The 17,644-nt window shown below is 46.6% G+C and overlaps 2 protein-coding genes across 2 annotated transcripts in view; both read left to right on the forward strand.

Annotated features, from left to right (window-relative positions):
* Positions 1–21: 21 nt before the first annotated feature.
* C27H5orf52 (chromosome 27 C5orf52 homolog) lies at positions 22–6,510 on the forward strand. Its single transcript, XM_077874341.1, has 3 exons — positions 22–317; positions 2,566–2,677; positions 6,183–6,510. Exons 1-3 carry the CDS (start codon positions 88–90, stop codon positions 6,339–6,341), a joined length of 501 nt encoding a protein of 166 aa, XP_077730467.1. The 5' UTR covers positions 22–87; the 3' UTR covers positions 6,342–6,510.
* Positions 2,563–17,644, forward strand: part of OSBP2 (oxysterol binding protein 2) — a 192,502-nt gene continuing 177,420 nt past the window's right edge. Inside the window, exon 1 of the mRNA XM_077874334.1 lies at positions 2,563–2,677. Coding sequence (XP_077730460.1) covers positions 2,649–2,677 — 29 coding nt within the window. The 5' untranslated portion in view covers positions 2,563–2,648. The remainder of the gene's footprint in view (positions 2,678–17,644) is intronic.

Consider the following 17,644-nt stretch of genomic DNA (forward strand, 5'->3'; position numbering starts at 1 on the left):
CGAGCTCAGCTCCCCGCGTCTGACCTGAGATTCACTCTGCGTCCGCGCCGGCGCCCGCCGACTCTCGTTCCGGAGTCGTTCTCGAGCATGGTAGACTCGGACTCGGCTGCCCAGCAGTCCAGGCCCTCGGTCACATGGAACCTGGGCTCGCCGTCCGGTCATTCGGCTGCCGCCCAGGCGACCACCAGCTCCGACGCCAACCCGGCCTCGGCCTCCCGGCACGTTAGGTTCAGCAGCCAACCCGAAATCAAAATAGGGGCCCACCCGCAGATCTGCTTCCTGCGGCCGCGGACCGTGCAGCGGCCGGTGCTCTTCAGGTGCGGCCCGGGTGCCCGGGGCTCTCCTCGGCCCCCAGCTCTCTTCGACGCCCCCCCCCCCCCCCCCCGCTCCTCCAGCGGCCCTGGGGACCTCGGCCCTGGCTCTCCCCGAGCCCCGAGCCCTTCGGAGCCTGGCACTTTCTTAAACCCCGAGAGAGCCTGGATTTCTCACAGATGCGAGCCCCCGGTCCTTCCCAGTCCAACCGCTCGCACCTCCGGGAGCCTGGGAGCCCAAACTCTCAGCCCCGACTCCCGGGGAGAATTGCCATCTCCCACCCGCATGTCCCCGAATCCCCCCGGCCTGTTAGTCTTCCAGGCTCGACATCGCAGCAGAGCCCCGGGGTCCCCAGCGCCCTTTGGGTCACCCTCTAACTCACCTTAGAGCCTAGCGAGGCCCAAGGCCCCTCAAGCCTGACACCCCTCTCCGCAGCCCCAGAAGCCCTGGCAGTGCCCCTCAATTCAGCCACTACCCCTCCCTCCCTTCCATCCCACAACCCTGGAAGCCTCCTCCCCCAGAGGCCTTGCAGTTGGAAAGCATTGTGGTTCAAAATGACCATTTATTACTTGAAAGGAGGTATTTACAGTCACTGCCCCCAACCCTTTAAAACTTTTCCAAGAAGTGTTGATAAATTTGGTTCACCCGAATGAGTAGGTTCAGAGTATTTTATGTGTCTTTAAATATTTACAGTATACAAGGGAGACGTTTGTATGTGAGCTGCTTTTTTGTATGCGAGCCTTTGTATTTTCATGCCTTTGTTGTCAGAAAGATGTACATGGGAGACTGGGGACATTTGTTTAAACTAGTCCATAAGTGTAAAAATGTAACTCCAAATTGGCAGAAAATTAATTAGAAAAAAAATTTTAGTCCTTCAAAATGTTTTAATCTTTAAAAATTATCCTTTTGGTCCTGTCAAAGTAGTATACGCTTTTATAGGAAAATCAGACAGGACAAGCAAGCAAAATGAATGGCCACAGACAATCACTGTTAACATTTTTGGTGTATATTCTTTCAGAACCATTCATATATATGTACTACAACATGGTGATACATCTTTTGGGGGAAAAATTTGTCACAAGAAATTTTACTATTGTGTTACCTAGCATCCATCCCCCCCTTCCACCTAGTACCCTGTGGATATCTATTTTATTCATGAGTGCATAGTATTTTATTCTATGACCTAATTAAAATTTATTCCATTGCTTCCTATTGTACATTTAGTTTATAAATTTTAGGAAAAAGTTTGAAGAGTTATTTTGAAATGGGCAAAAACATTTAAAGGTACGTATTTGCAAAACCATTTCATGCTGTAACTAAATTATCAAAAAGCAAAAATCTGGCGTTATCCATTCTTGACCAATTCTTCATTTTGGCCAAATTTTTACCTGGAGTTTCGCCTGGATCACCTGGCTCCGTTCCGTACCCCGCCACCCAAACCCTCCCATTGCATCTTCTATCTCTTAGGAAGTCTCCTCAAACTTTTTCCTACACAGCTTCCCTCCCTATTCCAGACTTTTTCCAAACCCTCTTCCCTTAGAATCCCTCTATTAACCAGCCTAACCTGTAATCTTCTCTTTTTCCCTGCTTCCTTTGATCCCTCCCCCTGCCAATCTTTCTTAGACCTAGGCTCTGGAGCAAGTGCTCCCCACTTCACCCCCCTCAAATTCATCCTTCTGAACCCTACCATACAACTTTTGTTCTTCTCTAAGATCCCCACCACTCATCTCACCCTACTCTTTCTCCTTGAAGATGGCTGCTTCTGAGGGCAGTTCTGAGTCCTGTTCACACTTTTCTTATGGACTGCTGTGGGACTTTCTACATCCTTCTCAGGATGACTTTTCCTCTCAGTATCCAGAAAATACCTCTTTATTTTTTTTAATATTTTATTTATTTATTCATGAGAGACACAGAAAGAGAGACACACACACAGGCAGAGGGAGAAGCAGGCTCCATGCAGGGAGCCTGACGCGGGACTCAATCCTGGGCCTCCAGGATCAGGCCCTGGGCCGAAGGCAGGTGCTAAACCACTGAGCCACCTGGGCTGCCCGAAAATACCCCATTAGTGCACATTTTCTGCAAGAGGAAGCCTAGGCCTACTCCCTTGCTCCTCAAACAACTATGAGAGCTGTGCCTCTCCTAAGAATCCTGGGAAAGCCTCAGTCACTCCCCTAGGACCCTATCAAATCAGTGCCTGTCCTAGCCCTGGCCCCAGCCGTCTTACCGCATGCTACTTTTCCCTCCCGCTTCCAGCTTAATGAATTCCAGTGAAGCAGCGGTGAAAAAATTTTTACCGAAGAGCAACTTATCTCGGGTGATTATTCGTGACAACCTCAATGCACGACGACGAACCTATGAGAGGGAGGTAAAGTCATCAAAAGCTTCTGCATTAGAGGGTGTTCGTGGCTTGACCCATGTTCAGTTCACTCTCCCCAGTAGTCTAGGCAGGAAGTGGTGTGGAATCACAGATCTTAGAGGTGATTGGGAGCCATCAATCTGCTCTAAAGCAAGCCCCATTTTACAGGGGAGGCAACTGAGATTCGAGGTAACTGATTTGCCCCAGATGTCACAGCTCTTCCCCTGGGCCAAGGGAACCAGGGAGAAGGATTCCATATTTCTTGGCTCTTGTAGCATTATTTTCCCCCTCCAATCATATTATTTCTCTAGGGACATGGATTCCTACCATCTCCTATAAAAAGAAGTCTTGGGTCTTGGAGTTTAAAGTGGCATCAAGACCCTTTGGCTTGTTTTTTTTCTCTCAGGGATTCCCTCTGTGTTATAGAGAGCTGAGGCCCTTCCCCTTTTTGCTTATAGACAAGTAGGGTTGGACCTGCTTACCCAAAAGCCCGCAGAAGAAGGGGAGGGTAAACAATGTTGTCACTGCACAGACCCAATTAATTAATTCATTAAATGCATCATCAGAGGCTGCATGGGATAGGCACTGTGTTGGGCATGAGGAAGAGGCTAGGGCACACAATGGACTGTGAGAATGTACTCATTTTTTCAAGTGGAGCAAGCAGCCCAGAGTGGCTACTACCCCCTTCTTTTTTTTTTTCTACCCCCTTCTTGATTCTTGACTTCCCTCCATGTTCCAGGGCCAATCTGGATGGGCCTATGAGACTCTAGTATTAAGAGTAGAAGAGGCTTAAGAGATGGTGCCAAATCCTCTTAAAGCCAAAGAGACCAAAAGAAGAGCAGGGATCTGGGTTTTTCTCCCTTTGCTAAACTTCAGTGGCATGGTGTAGTGGAAAGAGGGTGGGCTTGGCAATGGACAAGCCAGCTTTGTGTGACCTCAGGGAATAAACATTTCCTCCAGGACTCTCTTTTCTCATTTGTAAAATAGGATCTATTAGGATCCTCAGTTGCAGGTGACTCAAACTGATCTTGTAGTAGAAGTAAAATAGAGAATGATGTGTTTATATAATCAAGGATGGGTAGGGCAAGGTCCCCAATGTTTGGGATGAGAGGAGCCAGGAGCTCCAGCACCATTGGATGAGTCCTCACTTTCCCTCTTCATCTCTTTTCTGTGTCTTTGTGCATGTTGGCGTCATCATCAGGCTGGCTGTCCCTGCTAAGCATGGCCACAGGAAACCTTGGCCCATAGCCTAGAAAGGAAATGGAGTGCTTCCACTGTTGCTCACATTAGACAAATCCTGGAGAAACTCCAGCTGGCCCAGGGTGTGTCACTGGCCCATCCTTGTCCTAGTCAGTGTGGTCAGGTGGAATGTGCTATTTTAAATGGCCCAGGATGGATTGGGGGCCAATTTCTATGACCAGCGGGAGAGGGGACGTTATACTTCTGGCAAGTGGGGAGAGGATCTGTAAGATGCTGTAACTGGAAACTCTCCTGAGGTGCTTTTTATATACCAGAGGTCTGTGCCACCCTCCAGCCATCCAGAAGTTCTCCTTTTATTTTTTTCTAAAGATTTTATTTTATTTTATTTTATTTATTTTAAGATTTCATTTATTTATGAGAGACAGAGACAGAGAGGCAGTGGAAGAAGCAGGATCCATGCAGGGAGCCCAATGCGGGACTCGATCCCGGGACTCCAGGATCACGCCCTGGGCCGAAGGCAGGCACTCAACTGCTGAGCCACCCAGGCGTCCCAAGATTTTACTTATCTATTCATGCGAGACACACAGAGAGAAGCAAAGACATAGGCAGAGGGAGAAGCAGGCTCCCTGGTCGGAGCCTGATGCAGGACTCAATCCCAGGACTCCGGGTTCACAACCTAGCCAAAGGGACATACTCACCCACTGAGTCAAAGGGAGGCATTCAACCACTGACACTCAACTGAGCACCCCGGAAGTTCTCCTTTTAAAGCTGTATTGAGCCCTTACATGTTTTAGGTATTCAACATCCATTTTGTATTATTAACCCACTTAATAGTTCAGGAAACAGACTCAGAGAGATGGAGTAACCTCACTAAGGTCATACAGTACATCATTCTAGAGTTGTAAACCTGGGTCTGACTGACATTTTCCCTTAAGGATGAGACTTTCTTCTCCTTATTTGTAGACCTGGTGACTTGCTAAGGGCCCAGCTTGTAGAAGCTCATGGATTTGAGGCTTGAGGGACAGTATGGCAGTGTTTCTGCCCCCCCTCTCCAAAAAGTGCTCAAAAAAGAGGCACTGATTTCTCAGGACCTTGACAAGAAAAGCTAAGATTCTGTATCTTGGGAATCATCTGAGCACACTCTAAGAACACACCCACCCTCCTTCTTCATCCTTGTTCCCAAAACCCACTTAGGTTTTTGGTTCATCCCTTGTTCCCTTTGTCAAATAATCATGGCAACACTGACTGGCCTTTATGGAGCTCTCCTTTGCTTACATTGTGCTGGGTTTTGAGACAGTGTCAGTGCTTAGAATGCCCAGGGGAGTTTGTGAAAATTGTTGGCTCCCAGGATCATCTCCCACCTGGTTTTGTTTTCACATGCCCAACACTTCCCCATCCTTCAAAACCCAATCCCAATTTATATGTCAACCCTCTGTGAGGCTTTTCTTGATATCTCTCTTCTTTGAACTCTGTACTTCTTTTAGGGATGTGTCACTCCCTGCCTCACTTAGAAATATTTAGGCACGTGCCCGGCCTTCCTGACTATGTTGAAGTCGCTATGAAGATCTGTGGTTGATTTTTGTTAGTGTCTGCTTCAGAGCGAGCTCATGGGAATAGGCAAATGAGCAAGTAAGATAAAGGATGTGCTTTCCTAGAGCTTCCAGTCTCATTGGGGACAGGACAGAAATGATATGCTAGACAAAACAAGCAGAGGTCAGTGTGATGTAGGGGATGTCAGAGACAATCTGTGGGAAGCACTAAGTGAGTAATCGGGGCAGGGTGATAGGATTAAGGAGGAGGAAGAACATGATGAAACTTTTCTCCACCCTCCCCACCCCACATCTCTTTTTGGCTTGTTTTCAAATAGAGATGTTGAGGTTAAAGTCAGGCTTCCAGCTGCGGACTGTCAGAGGTACCATAGGGGTTATGTAGCTCAATGGCCATGTTTTGCAAACAAGGAAACTGAGGCTCACTCTGAGTCCATATATTAAAATTTTTTTAAATTTTTATTTATTTATGATAGTCACAGAGAGAAAGAGAGAGAGAGGCAGAGACACAGGCAGAGGGAGAAGCAGGCTCCATGCACCGGGAGCCCGATGTGGGATTCGATCCTGGGTCTCCAGGATCGCGCCCTGGGCCAAAGGCAGGCGCCAAACCGCTGCGCCACCCAGGGATCCCTGAGTCCATATATTTATGAACTATTGAGCCCAGCTAGCACATTTCCCACCTCCTTCCCCACATATCCCCAGCAGCACAGATGTCTTTTTTTCTGTGAAGTAGCTTCTTCATCCTAACAACAGCTCTGTTTTTTTAGATAAGAGCTTCAGAAAGGACCAAGAGAAAGATAAGCCACTTCTATGACCACCTGAAGAAAAAGTTCATGACAGACCAGCTCAGGAAGCTGGGCCGCTGGAGAAGGGAATCCATAAACATCCAGCAGTACCTGGATAGCATCCGAGTGTGCAAGCTCTAGTTCAAACTCCATTCTAGCAGGAGAAGCCAGCCACCCTAATCAAGGCAGAATGATCTGCCCCTGGGCCACAAGGACACCAGGGTACAGGAGGAAGAGAGGTAGACACTAGGCAGCCGACACCATCATAGAACAACAATAAACTGAGACCAGCGGATAGTGGAGCACAAAACCCTTCAGCCACTGTAATATTCCTTGCCCTGCCCCATCCCATCTGTTCTGGTGGATGTGCTCCTGACGGTCCCGTAGCTACCTGATTGGGAGGAGGCTGAACCAAGCCAGCTTCCATGGTTAAGGCAAAGATGGACCTTTGCTACCCACATGTCTGAAGTGGAATGCTGGGCCAAGTGTCCAGGGACAGTGAGTGGTAGCTTAGATGGGAAGGATTCAGTAGTGCCACTGACTAGTGGTAAGGGGGTCAAGGTGAGACATCGGACACACCTAGGTTAAGTGCTATAGCTGCCACCTCTCAGCTATGTGACTTTGTAACCTCTCTGAGCCCCTGTTCCCTTATCTGAAAGAATGGGGTCGTAGCGAGGGAACCTGCCTCCAAGAACCGGTGTGAGGATGTGGAGTGCTTCACCCAGTGCCCATCACTGCCAATGGCTCTTATCATGAGGGGGCCTCCCTGATGGCTTCTGGCCTGCCTGCTGTCCCAGCTATACCTTGACAATCCCTACATTGTACCTTTACATGCGCAGGCCCCTCATTCAGAAGACCCTTTCAGCACCCCCAAGGCCTCTCAGGAAACTCTTCATCCTTCAAAGCTTATCTCAATGCCATTCTCTGCAAAGGTTTTCTGACCTTCTGCCTGCCTTCTGCCTTTCCCCTCTCTGCCCCCGCCTCTCCCCACCACCCCTACCTTTGTCACATAGGTTTCCCCTCCCCTCTGAACTTTAATTACCCAAGTGGCTTAATTCTGCCTTGTGTGGTAGCTAATTGGGCATTTGTCCTAATCCCTGCTTAGATGGTATGGTCTTTGAGAGCAGGGACCAAGGATCCTCCAAGACTCAGTCCAGGCCTCTTCTGTGACACTTCTCCCAAACTGGCCCCAGTAAAAAAGGCCATGCCTTCCTGTGCCCACACCTCTGTCTGCACCAAGTGTGTGGTTGGCCATTTCTTGTTTGCTCAGTCTCCCTAGCCAGATTGTGAATGTCTTAATGGCAGGGATGCTTACTCATCTGTAACCACAATGCCTAGTAAATGGAATAGTCACTCAATGTTTTCTGAATAAATGACTATTCCTCTTTGTATTATAGCTTTAGCACAGTGCACAGAGCAAGGACCTAGTATAAATATATTATATATATATTAAATATATAAATATATTAAATATATTAAATATAAATATAAATATATTTCCAGATGAGGAAACTGAGGCCTAGAGAGGTGACTTGATTTGCCAAGGGTCCTGCATCAAGTTAATGGTAGAGAACTAGAAGCAGGTGTCCTGACTGCCATGGAGTGGTCATTCTACATCACAACACCTGCTAGGTAAGGACATCAGTCCTCTCGTGGCTTTTTGGAAGACTTCCTTAGGAAGTCCTCCTCATTCATACTCATCCTCATCATGCCCCTCTCCAGGCTTGTTGCCTGGCAGCAGGCCTTCCTTTAAACTGAATATCTGGGGCAGCCCAGGTGGCTGGGCAGCCTGGGTGGCTCAGTGGTTTAGTGCCGCCTTTGGCCCAGGGCCTGATCCTGGAGACCTGGGATCGAGTCCCACGTTCGGCTCCCCGCATGGAGCCTGCTTCTCCCTCTGCCTGTGTCTCTCATGAATAAATAAAATCTTAAAAAAAGAAAAACTGAATATCTGGGAGCCTCCAGCCCAGTGGGCTGGGTGGCAAAAGGAGGGAGATGTTCATGATGTTTTTCTTTTCTTCCTTTATGGTTTTCTTTTGAGAACTAGGGCATGCTACTTTTCAAGAAGAGTCAAAACAGTCTGTTCCCAAGCTCTTCTCTGTTTTTTTGCCTGATTACAACTGATTAGAATTTACACTTTATTATACAACCAAAAACCTCTTCTGTTAGATCAACCACTGCTAGCACTTTGGTGTCTTTCCTATATTTGCTGTGTTTGTTTCCTTTCAACAGATATTTTTCCTTGGCCATCAGCTGATGTGCCTGGAAAGGGGAAATGCTCTGGGGACCCTGGAGTCTTCAGAGGGCCCACAGAGCAGCCCCAGTCTCTCTTTCTCCAAACTGTCCCTGGGGTTCTCCCCACCTCCAGGATCTCACTTAATGTAGTCTCCCTGAGCCTTACTCCAGTCTAGCCTCCTGCCACATGCACTCTTCTCCCCTGGATGGCTGGCTTTGGCTGAGAGTCTTTGCATCTTCATGCTGTGGCCCAATGGACTGAGGGTTCCCTGGCAGTGAGATGTCAAACCAATGGGTCACTTTATAAATCACTAACTCACCTCTGATTGTGTGGATTCAGTCTTCCCATTTTTGCATTAAAAACCAGGGGATATGGGGATCCCTGGGTGGTGCAGGGGTTTGGCGCCTGCTTTTGGCCCAGGGCGCGATCCTGGAGACCCGGGATCGAATCCCACGTCGGGCTCCCGGTGCATGGAGCCTGCTTCTCCCTCTGCCTATGTCTCTACCTCTCTCTCTATCTCTGTGTGACTATCATAAATAAATAAAAATTAAAAAAAAAAAACAGGGGATGGGGCACCTGGGTAGCTCAGTGGTTGAACGTCTGCCTTTGGTTCAGGTCATGATCCTGGGGTCCTGGGATCGAGTTCCCATGGGGAGCCTGCTTCTCCCTCTGCCTATGGCTCTGCCTCTCTCTGTGTGTCTCTCATGAATAAATAAATTAAAAAAAAAAAACCAGGAGATGTTACACTTAAGCAGGGAACAAGAAGTGATGGAATTCTGGAGAGGCCGCTTAATTGTTGGGAGGGAAAGAGAAGAAAAATCAGCAAGGGAAGAATGGGGGTGAGGTTGTTGGATGAGAAGGTATTGTTCGAGAAATAGAATCTTGAAGCTAAGGAAAAGTTTTGAGATTCTTTAGTTCGGTGGCTACACATACACATATGCAGAACTCTTAGTTCAAATGAAATCTTGCCCACAAGCCTATTCCAACAGTCAAGACTATTGCCTTATTAACATGTATTCAGCACTCACGTGCCAGGCACAAGGCTCAGCTCTTTCCAAGCATGATTCATTGGATCCTCCCAATAACAAAATAGGTAATTTTAATAGCCTCATTTTATAGGTGAGAAATTGAGGCTCAGAGAGTTAAGAATCCCACCTAAGGTTGGGCAACTGGTAAGTGAGAAAAGCCACCCTAAGCCTATCTCACTCTGCAGACCATCTCCTAGTCAACATGTAGTAAGTTCCCCATCTTTATTATTCTAGTTGGAAGTGGAGGGCCTGGGACCTAGAGCCCTTCTGGAGTGTGATTTTACAGGTGATGTTGTAAGGGCCTCAGTTATAATGTCAGCTAGGCTAAAACACAAGTGTCCCTTCTACCAGGTGGCTAGGAAGACCTGGATATAGGATATAGGATAGAGGCTGTTTAGGGAGATCTAGATGAGGGGGATGAAATAGGGCACAGGATTCCCTTCCACTGCCCATTAGCTGTGAAAAGATGTTCTCAGTTTCACCCCCAGAAAATCTCTGTGGAATATCCTTTGTGTCTGAAGAACTATGCTGAGGGCAGGAGACAGATGAATGATACTCTCTTTTGAGCACACTTTTAATTCTTGCTGAAAATACATTTCATTCCCTCCTCCTCTAACATCACATGCATGTTACTACTTTAGAATGCTTGGGAAAACCTCCCAGTTCAGAAAACTTGGTGGGGACATAGTGGACCCTGTTTTCCTTCCCTCTCCAGAATTTCTCCTTGACCTGGAACAAAAAGAGGGACGTTCTATTTACTGAGCACCTGTTACAATGCAAGGCACTTCATATCTTACCTCATTCAGTCCTCACAATGGTTGTCCGGTATTGTGCCCATCTTACAGGTGAGAAAACCAAGGTACAGAGAGGCTAAGGAACTTGCTCAAAGTCAGTAGCTTTGAGCCAGGCTTGAGATGCAGAGGGCACGTTTTCCGAATCATCCAGTTACTGTGGTGATCCTCGGCCTCATCGCGAGCACTAAACTCAATTTTAGCCATTGTTGGTGGCAGAAACTGCTTTGTGAGGGATACTTATGCTTTGGGCCTGTTGGTGGCCCTGGCCCCGGCCCCTGACTTTCCTCCATAGAGGTCAGTGACAGGGCAGGGAGGAAGTGTTGGATTAGGATTTGTTCCCCTCACAGCAGGGCCCTGCTGCAGGCTATCAGGCCGGAGCAGTGGCTTCAAAACCCCAGCAGGTAAATGTGGAACAGGCTGTCACAGGCTAGGCCGCTAGAATCATAGTCACAGCTTGTCAGGGAGCAGTCAGCTGCAGCCAAGAGTGAACACAAAGTTCTTACATATCCATCCCATCAGTCCACCCATCCATTCCTCTGTCTATCCATCCATCCAACCATCAGTCCATCCATCCAACCAACCACTCAGCTGTCCATATGGCCCTTCAGCACACAATCAGAACACACAGATGGAGGAATTAGTTTTCTTGTTTGCTGTGATCCTCTCAGTTTTCCTGATCAGTGTGGGGAAGTGGGGTGACCTGCTAACTGGGAGTGCCTCTACCTGGATTCACTGCAACCTTGGGCAAGTCATCCCTTCACTCTGAGAGTTTGTGGGGCTGAAAATACCTTAGAGCTGCCTTGTGCAAGGTCACTTCTTTTATTTTACTGATGTATAACTGAGGCAGGGAGTGGGAAACTCGCTTGCCAAGGACAGGTAAGGAATTAATGGTGGATTTGGGACTGGATTGCAGGACGCTGCCACTCATTTGTAAAGTGGAAGTGGGGATCCTGTTTCTCCTTGCCTTCTGGGATCGTAGGGAGGAGCCCATGGGGTAGTAGTGGTAGGAATCGCTTTGAGAGGCCAGAGTGTCTCTGAGGAGCCACCGAAGCCCTGGCTGCTGAGCCTGGACAGATCCCACAGTAACCACAAGGGGTCAGCAGATACTTGTGCGCTCCATTAGGATCTGCTGGAAGGCACAGCCTTGTGAGCTGGGGTCTGGGAGGGAGGCCAAGTCATTTAATTCCTGAGGATCCATAACACGAGTAGGTGGGGACATATCCCAGTTCAGCCCCTTGTGAAATTGAGAAGTGTTACTCTGGGTGTGATAGTACAGAGCCTGGTCCAGCTGCTGACTTTGGAACTCTGCAGGGCTGTGAGAACTGAGGGGGCAGAGCCATGAGCAGACCTGGGACTCCCTACTCCCCATGTAACCTTTCTTTGGGCTTTAGCTTTCCTACCTGCAACCTGGTGGCTGATCTCTGCACTCCTTCCAGTTCTCAGATCCTGAGATGTGGCAAAGGGCTTTACACACATGATGCTCCATAAATACCTGCATTTGAATGGATGGGAGAAACTCCTGCTCTGAGTGAAGCCAGGGTTATAAGGACACCTGGGTGGCTCATTTGGTTAAGTGTCTGCCTTTGGCTTAGGTCATGAACCCAGGGTTCTGGAATCAAACTCCCTGTTGGGTTCCCTGCTTAGTGGGGAGCCTGCTTCTCCCTCTCCCCCCTGCTCTTGCTCTCCCTATCTCTCTCTCAAATAAATAAAATCTTTTAAAAATGTCAGGCTTATATAAAATGATAATTCAGGGTGAGTTTGGCTTTACTAGTGTATTTATTATTTGGCAGAATGATTTCTGATGAGATCATGGTGGGCACTCTGCTCATCTGGGAGCCTTTTCAAGGTCCTGTCACCAAGTCACTGTCAGCTACTGGAATGATCTCCACCGAGAAGCTTTGTGTGATGGTCTTTATCAGTTCCCCTCGTACCTTGTACCTCGCCAACATTCACCTTCCACTTCATTCAGCACGTGTTTTTTGAGCTCCTTGTATGGCACATTTGTAAGTGCTAGAAATCACCTGTGAACAAAACTGACTCAAATTCCCTGCCCTCAGGGAGCTTATATTTGAACAGTCCCCTAGGGGTAAAAAATGAATCAAATGAAAACCCTGGCTTGTTAGTGGCTGGTGCCTCCTTTGGGGTCTACAAGGGTAACTATTTGGGCTTCATTTGCCCTGTTCAACCCTTTGGCCACTAAAAAGGCTGCCCACAGGCCTGGAAGGCTGCATGTGTCATCATCATTCCTCTCTGCTGCAGTAAGTTTTCGTTCCTCTGATGTATGCGGGCTCTGATTGGATGACTCTGAGTAGGAATCTCAGCTCTGTCTCTCAGGAGAAAGTCATTTTACCCTTCACCCACCCTCCCTTGGAGCTTCAGTTCCTCATCTGAAAATGGGAAATAATTGTGGTATCTACCTTATAGGCTCGTTCTGAGAACTCTGAGTGAATGCTCACACCAGGAACCCAGCATGAGGCCTGGCCCCTCCTGGGGTAAATGTGAAAGGGGTTGTGGTGTAATTGTAATTGTTGTGATGTGCTTGGAGTTGACATATAAACCTCAAGAGGTGGCCTGGTGCTGGAGAGTGAGCCTCTCAATTTGCTCTGAGACCCTGGGCAGCATACATCCCATCTCTGTTCTTGGGCAGACTTCCTCTTCCCTCAAATTTCAATTAACCCCTCAGAAGGAAGAAGCTGGACTGAGATACACCCATAGCCCATTAGGGCCCTGGGCCCCCTGTAAATCAGTGAGTGCCTGCTGGGAACCAACCTGGCCATGGAGCAGCAGTCAGTCATGGGGGCCCCAACCAAGCCTTCCTCTGGTAGTTCTATGGGGCTGAGTACCTGGGGCTCTACAGAATGAAATGGTCACAGGGAAAAATGGTTTCTTAGCTTTGTTCAAAAGGCAAATTAGAGGACCGGGAGCACCTGATCCCATAGAACCCAGCATTCCAAACTTATTTCCTGTACTTCTTCCCATGTGCCAAACCTCATGAATTCTCTCTCTTCTCCAAAGAGGCCTCTTGGTTTTCTACGTGGAACCTTTGATCCCGCTGTTTATCTTGCGAGGAATATAGCTCCCCCTCCTCTCCACTGAGCCACCCAGGGGCCCCTAAACTTGTACTTTATACAAAAGTGAGATGTACAGTGTATATAATAATACAGGCACTCCCCTCTTGCTCCTCTCTGAGACCACCAAGTTTCTATATATCTCTCCAGAAATGTTCTAAGATCACAGGTCCTTAAGATGAAGTTCATGGTCTTCACAAATTGTATGTAAAATTTTAGATGTAAATGCTGACTTGTATATTCTGTAGGTTCCATCATCATCTTACAGGGGTCCACAATCCCCTCCCACACACATTAAGAACCACTGACTCTCAGACTTCTAGTTCAGGATGTTCAACTAGCACCCATGTTGGCCTCTCATCTTTCTCGAGATTCCACTGAAAAAGAAGTTATAGAAAATTAAAAAAGTACTAAACACTCAACAGCGAAGAGAACTAGAAAGAAGATCTTATCCAACAAATATTCCTTGAATTCATATTATGTGCCAAGTCTTCTAGACCCTGATGGTAGAGCAGTGAAATAAACCTGACAAAAATTCCTGACATCCTGGAGCTTACATCCTATTAAGAGGAGACAGAAATAAACCAAATAAATCATTTAGAAAGTGACAAATTTTGTGGGAGAAAGAGAAAACAGTCACGGGGGCTTGGGAAAGCCATACTGGAGGTTGTTTCAGTTTTAAAGAAAGATGGATCACTGATGAATGAGATTTCAACAAGTGTTTAGAAAATGGAAGAAGGGGATCCCTGGGTGGCGCAGCGGTTTGGTGCCTGCCTTTGGCCCAGGGTGCGATCCTGGAGACCCAGGATCGAATCCCATGTCAGGCTCCCTGCATGGAGCCTGCTTCTCCCTCTGCCTGTGTCTATGCCTCTCTCTCTCTCTCTCTGTGATGACTATCATAAAAAAAAAAAAAAAAAAAAGAACATGGAAGAAGATGAGAGTGCTTCCACACAGGTGGAAGTGGCAGCCAGCAGCCAACTAAAGAGGAAATGGGAGTCAGCTAGCTTGAAAGAACCCAGGGAAGCTTTGAGCTCAAAGTCAACAGGCTATGGAAGAAGGAAGGGGAACAGAAATAGGGTATTTTATTTCTTAAGCTAGTTAGTAAGCTCCTGGGTGTCACTTGTATTGATATTCTTTTGTATCTACTTAGTATATAATAATCTCACACACAACCTGACTCAGAGGGGGATTTAGGGTGGTGGATAACTGCTCCAATCCACTGTCCCACCCCTCTTTACACTCAAGTTTCCAAAGCGCCAGTAACAGTCCTCCCAGGCAGAAAACAGGATGGCTTTTCCCTAACGAAATTGAACTCAATATCTCAGGTCAGCTAGAGCTTGCAGTGTGGATGTTGGTACCACAGAATAGAGGCTTCCTGACTACCCATGCAGGGCTTCTAGCCAGGTATTCTCATTTAGCAAAACAACCAGAGGTAAACCAGGCCTAATTGTGTAATAGAAGAAACCTATACGAACTCATTTTACAAGGTACTCACTAATGGGCATTCAGCCAGAAGGCCCCCAATCTGGAATTCTAACAGAGACCTTCCTTCCTAACTTGTGCTCTTAGCTCATACAAATCCTTTCCTGGGTACAATGAGACACAAACTACTATCAACATTTCAATCTGTGCCCACAAGCTTAGAAGAGAATCTGGATTTTGAATAAAGACCAATGGGAACTGAAAGGCCTGGGTTTGTTTTGGTTTGGTTATTTATTTTTTTAAAAATAGGCTCCATACCCAACCTGGGGCTGGCTTGAACTCACAATCCTGAGATTAAGAGCTGCACGCTCTACTAACTGAGCCAGCTAAGTGCCCTGAAAGGCTTGGGTTGTTATCCACTTAGCATTGTGACCTTGGGCTGACCTCAAGTAGAAGTGATGGCTGTGACCAGTTCTGTGGCATGAGGCTGGATCGGCTATCCTGGTCTTCCCACCCACAAGGGCCATCACTGGTTGTCACTCTTTAGCTTTTCCTGTTCCTAAGGTCTGCAGGGGCAACCTGGCAAGACTTCTTTTGGGGGTGGAAGGCAGGTCTCTGGGGGCTGGTGTCTGGTGTCTATTCTCTTATGACACAGGTGGACTGGCTTTGGGGCTAGAGAACCTTTTGTTTTGTTGTTGTTGTTGTTGTTGAAGATTTATTTATTTATTCATGAGAGACACACAGAGGCAGAGACATAGGCCGAGGGAGAAGCAAGCTCCCTATGGGGAGCCTGATGTGGGACTCATTCCTGGACCCCCAGATCAGGACCTGACCCAAAGGCAGGTGCCCAACCACTGAGCTATCCAGATGCCCAATAACCTTCTGTTCGAATCTTGGCTCCCCATTTAACCATAGTGTGACTCCAGGCAGACCTTTAGCCCCATGAACCTCAATTTCCTCTTATGTAAACATGGGGGAACTTATGGGGTCATTGGAAAGGTAGGAGGTGAGGTTTGTAAAAGGCCCAACATTTGTAGAACAAAAGTGTTTCGTGGTAATTTTCAAATTTACATGACAGCTGAGAAAACAATATAATGTATTCATGTATACCTATCACCTGGCTTCAACACTGTCAACCCCTGGCAATTTGTTTTTATTTTTTAAAGATTTTATTTGTTTATTCATGAGAGACATAGAGAGAGAGAGGCAGAGACACAGGCAGAGGGAGAAGCAGGCTCCATGCAGGGAGCCCAATGTGGGACTTGATTCCGGTTCTCCAGGATCATGCCCTGGGCCAAAGGCGACGCTAAACCACTAAGCCACCTGGGCTGCCTGCCATTTGTTTTTCATCTGCTCCCCACCCACCTCGTTTTATAAAAAGCTGTATTATTTGAAAGTAAATCCAAATATCATATAATTTCACCTGGAAGTACATCAGAATATATCTCTAGGGATAAATCCTCTAAAAACTACAGTACCAAAAAATATTACAATACCATTATAACACATATAACAAAATTAACAGTTTCTTAATATTCCTTAAAACCCACTCTTTGTTCAATATTACTCAATTGTCCCTGAAATATATGTTTTGCAGTTGGTTTGAATCAGGATCGAAACAAGGTTCACATACTGCATCTGGTTGATATGTCTTTTTAAAGTTGATAACATTTTCCTTTTCCCATTTTCCTCTAGGCCATGTATTTATTTAATATGATAGATAACTTGAATATCGATTTTCCTATTTTATTAATTTGACTGATTGACTCCTTGAGTCATTCAGCATGTTTCTCTGTCCCTTGCATTTCTTTTATACTGATAAGGCTAGAAACTAGCTTAGATTCAAGTTAAGGGGTTTTTTGGAGGTGAGAGGAGGGGATAAGTAAAAATACTTCATAGGTGGTGCTATGTGTTTCCTACTGGGTCATCCAGAGGCACATAATATCCTGTCATTGCACTTTTGGTGATGCAAGATCGATCTGTAGATTCAACTGACATCACTCTGATTCATCCTTTATGAAGTTCCCCATCTATTAAGGACTGGATCCATTATTTCATTTGGGGTTGCCAAAAGATGACATCTTCTTTTAATCTTATTGTTCCTTCTGCATTCATTAGGTAATTTGTCTATAAAGATGTTTCCTTCATAAACTCTTAGGTTACTATATAGAGTTTGTATAAGACAGGAAGGATACAAACTTAATTCTCTCCCTTTATTATCAGTTTTCAGAATAATGAATTGGTGCTGGTAAACTAATGAAGGTAACTTATGAAGTTTTTTTTTTTCTTTATGTAACTTTAGGTATTTGTGGGCCCAACCTACGGATCTTCACATAGTTGATGTTTTGACCCATTGTAATCATTATTATTTTTTTAAGATTTTATTTTATTCATGAGAGACACACAGAGAGGCAGAGACATAGACAGAGGAGAAGCAGGCTCCCCATGGGGAGCCTGATGGGGGACTTGATCCCTGAGATAACGACCTGAGCTGAAGGCAGGTGTTCAACCACTGAGCCACCCAGGTGCCCTAATCATTATTCTTTTGGATGCTCTGGCCTGTCTTTGGCCTGTGGGAGCCCCTTTATAGTTGGCTTCAGAGTCCTTAATAGCCTCTTTACTTTCTGGTGTGACAAGATGTCTCAGGCAGGCTCATCTTGCATATTTTCTGCTCCAGACTTGCAGACAGCCATTTCTCCAGCAGGTGGAATCTGGCATTTTTAAATTTAAAAAACTTCCCAGGAGATCCCAGTGTCCAGGAGGCCCACTTTCTGTAGGATACAGGGTATTCCTGATTGTGTGGTATCCACCTAGCTCCCTGTCTCATCTCCTGCCCTGCTCTTTCAAATATGCTGAACTCTTTGTTATTTCTCAGACAAAATGTTTTCTTCTGATCTGG

This window comes from Canis aureus, chromosome 27 (assembly GCF_053574225.1).
Source record: "Canis aureus isolate CA01 chromosome 27, VMU_Caureus_v.1.0, whole genome shotgun sequence".
Lineage (NCBI taxonomy): Eukaryota > Metazoa > Chordata > Mammalia > Carnivora > Canidae > Canis > Canis aureus.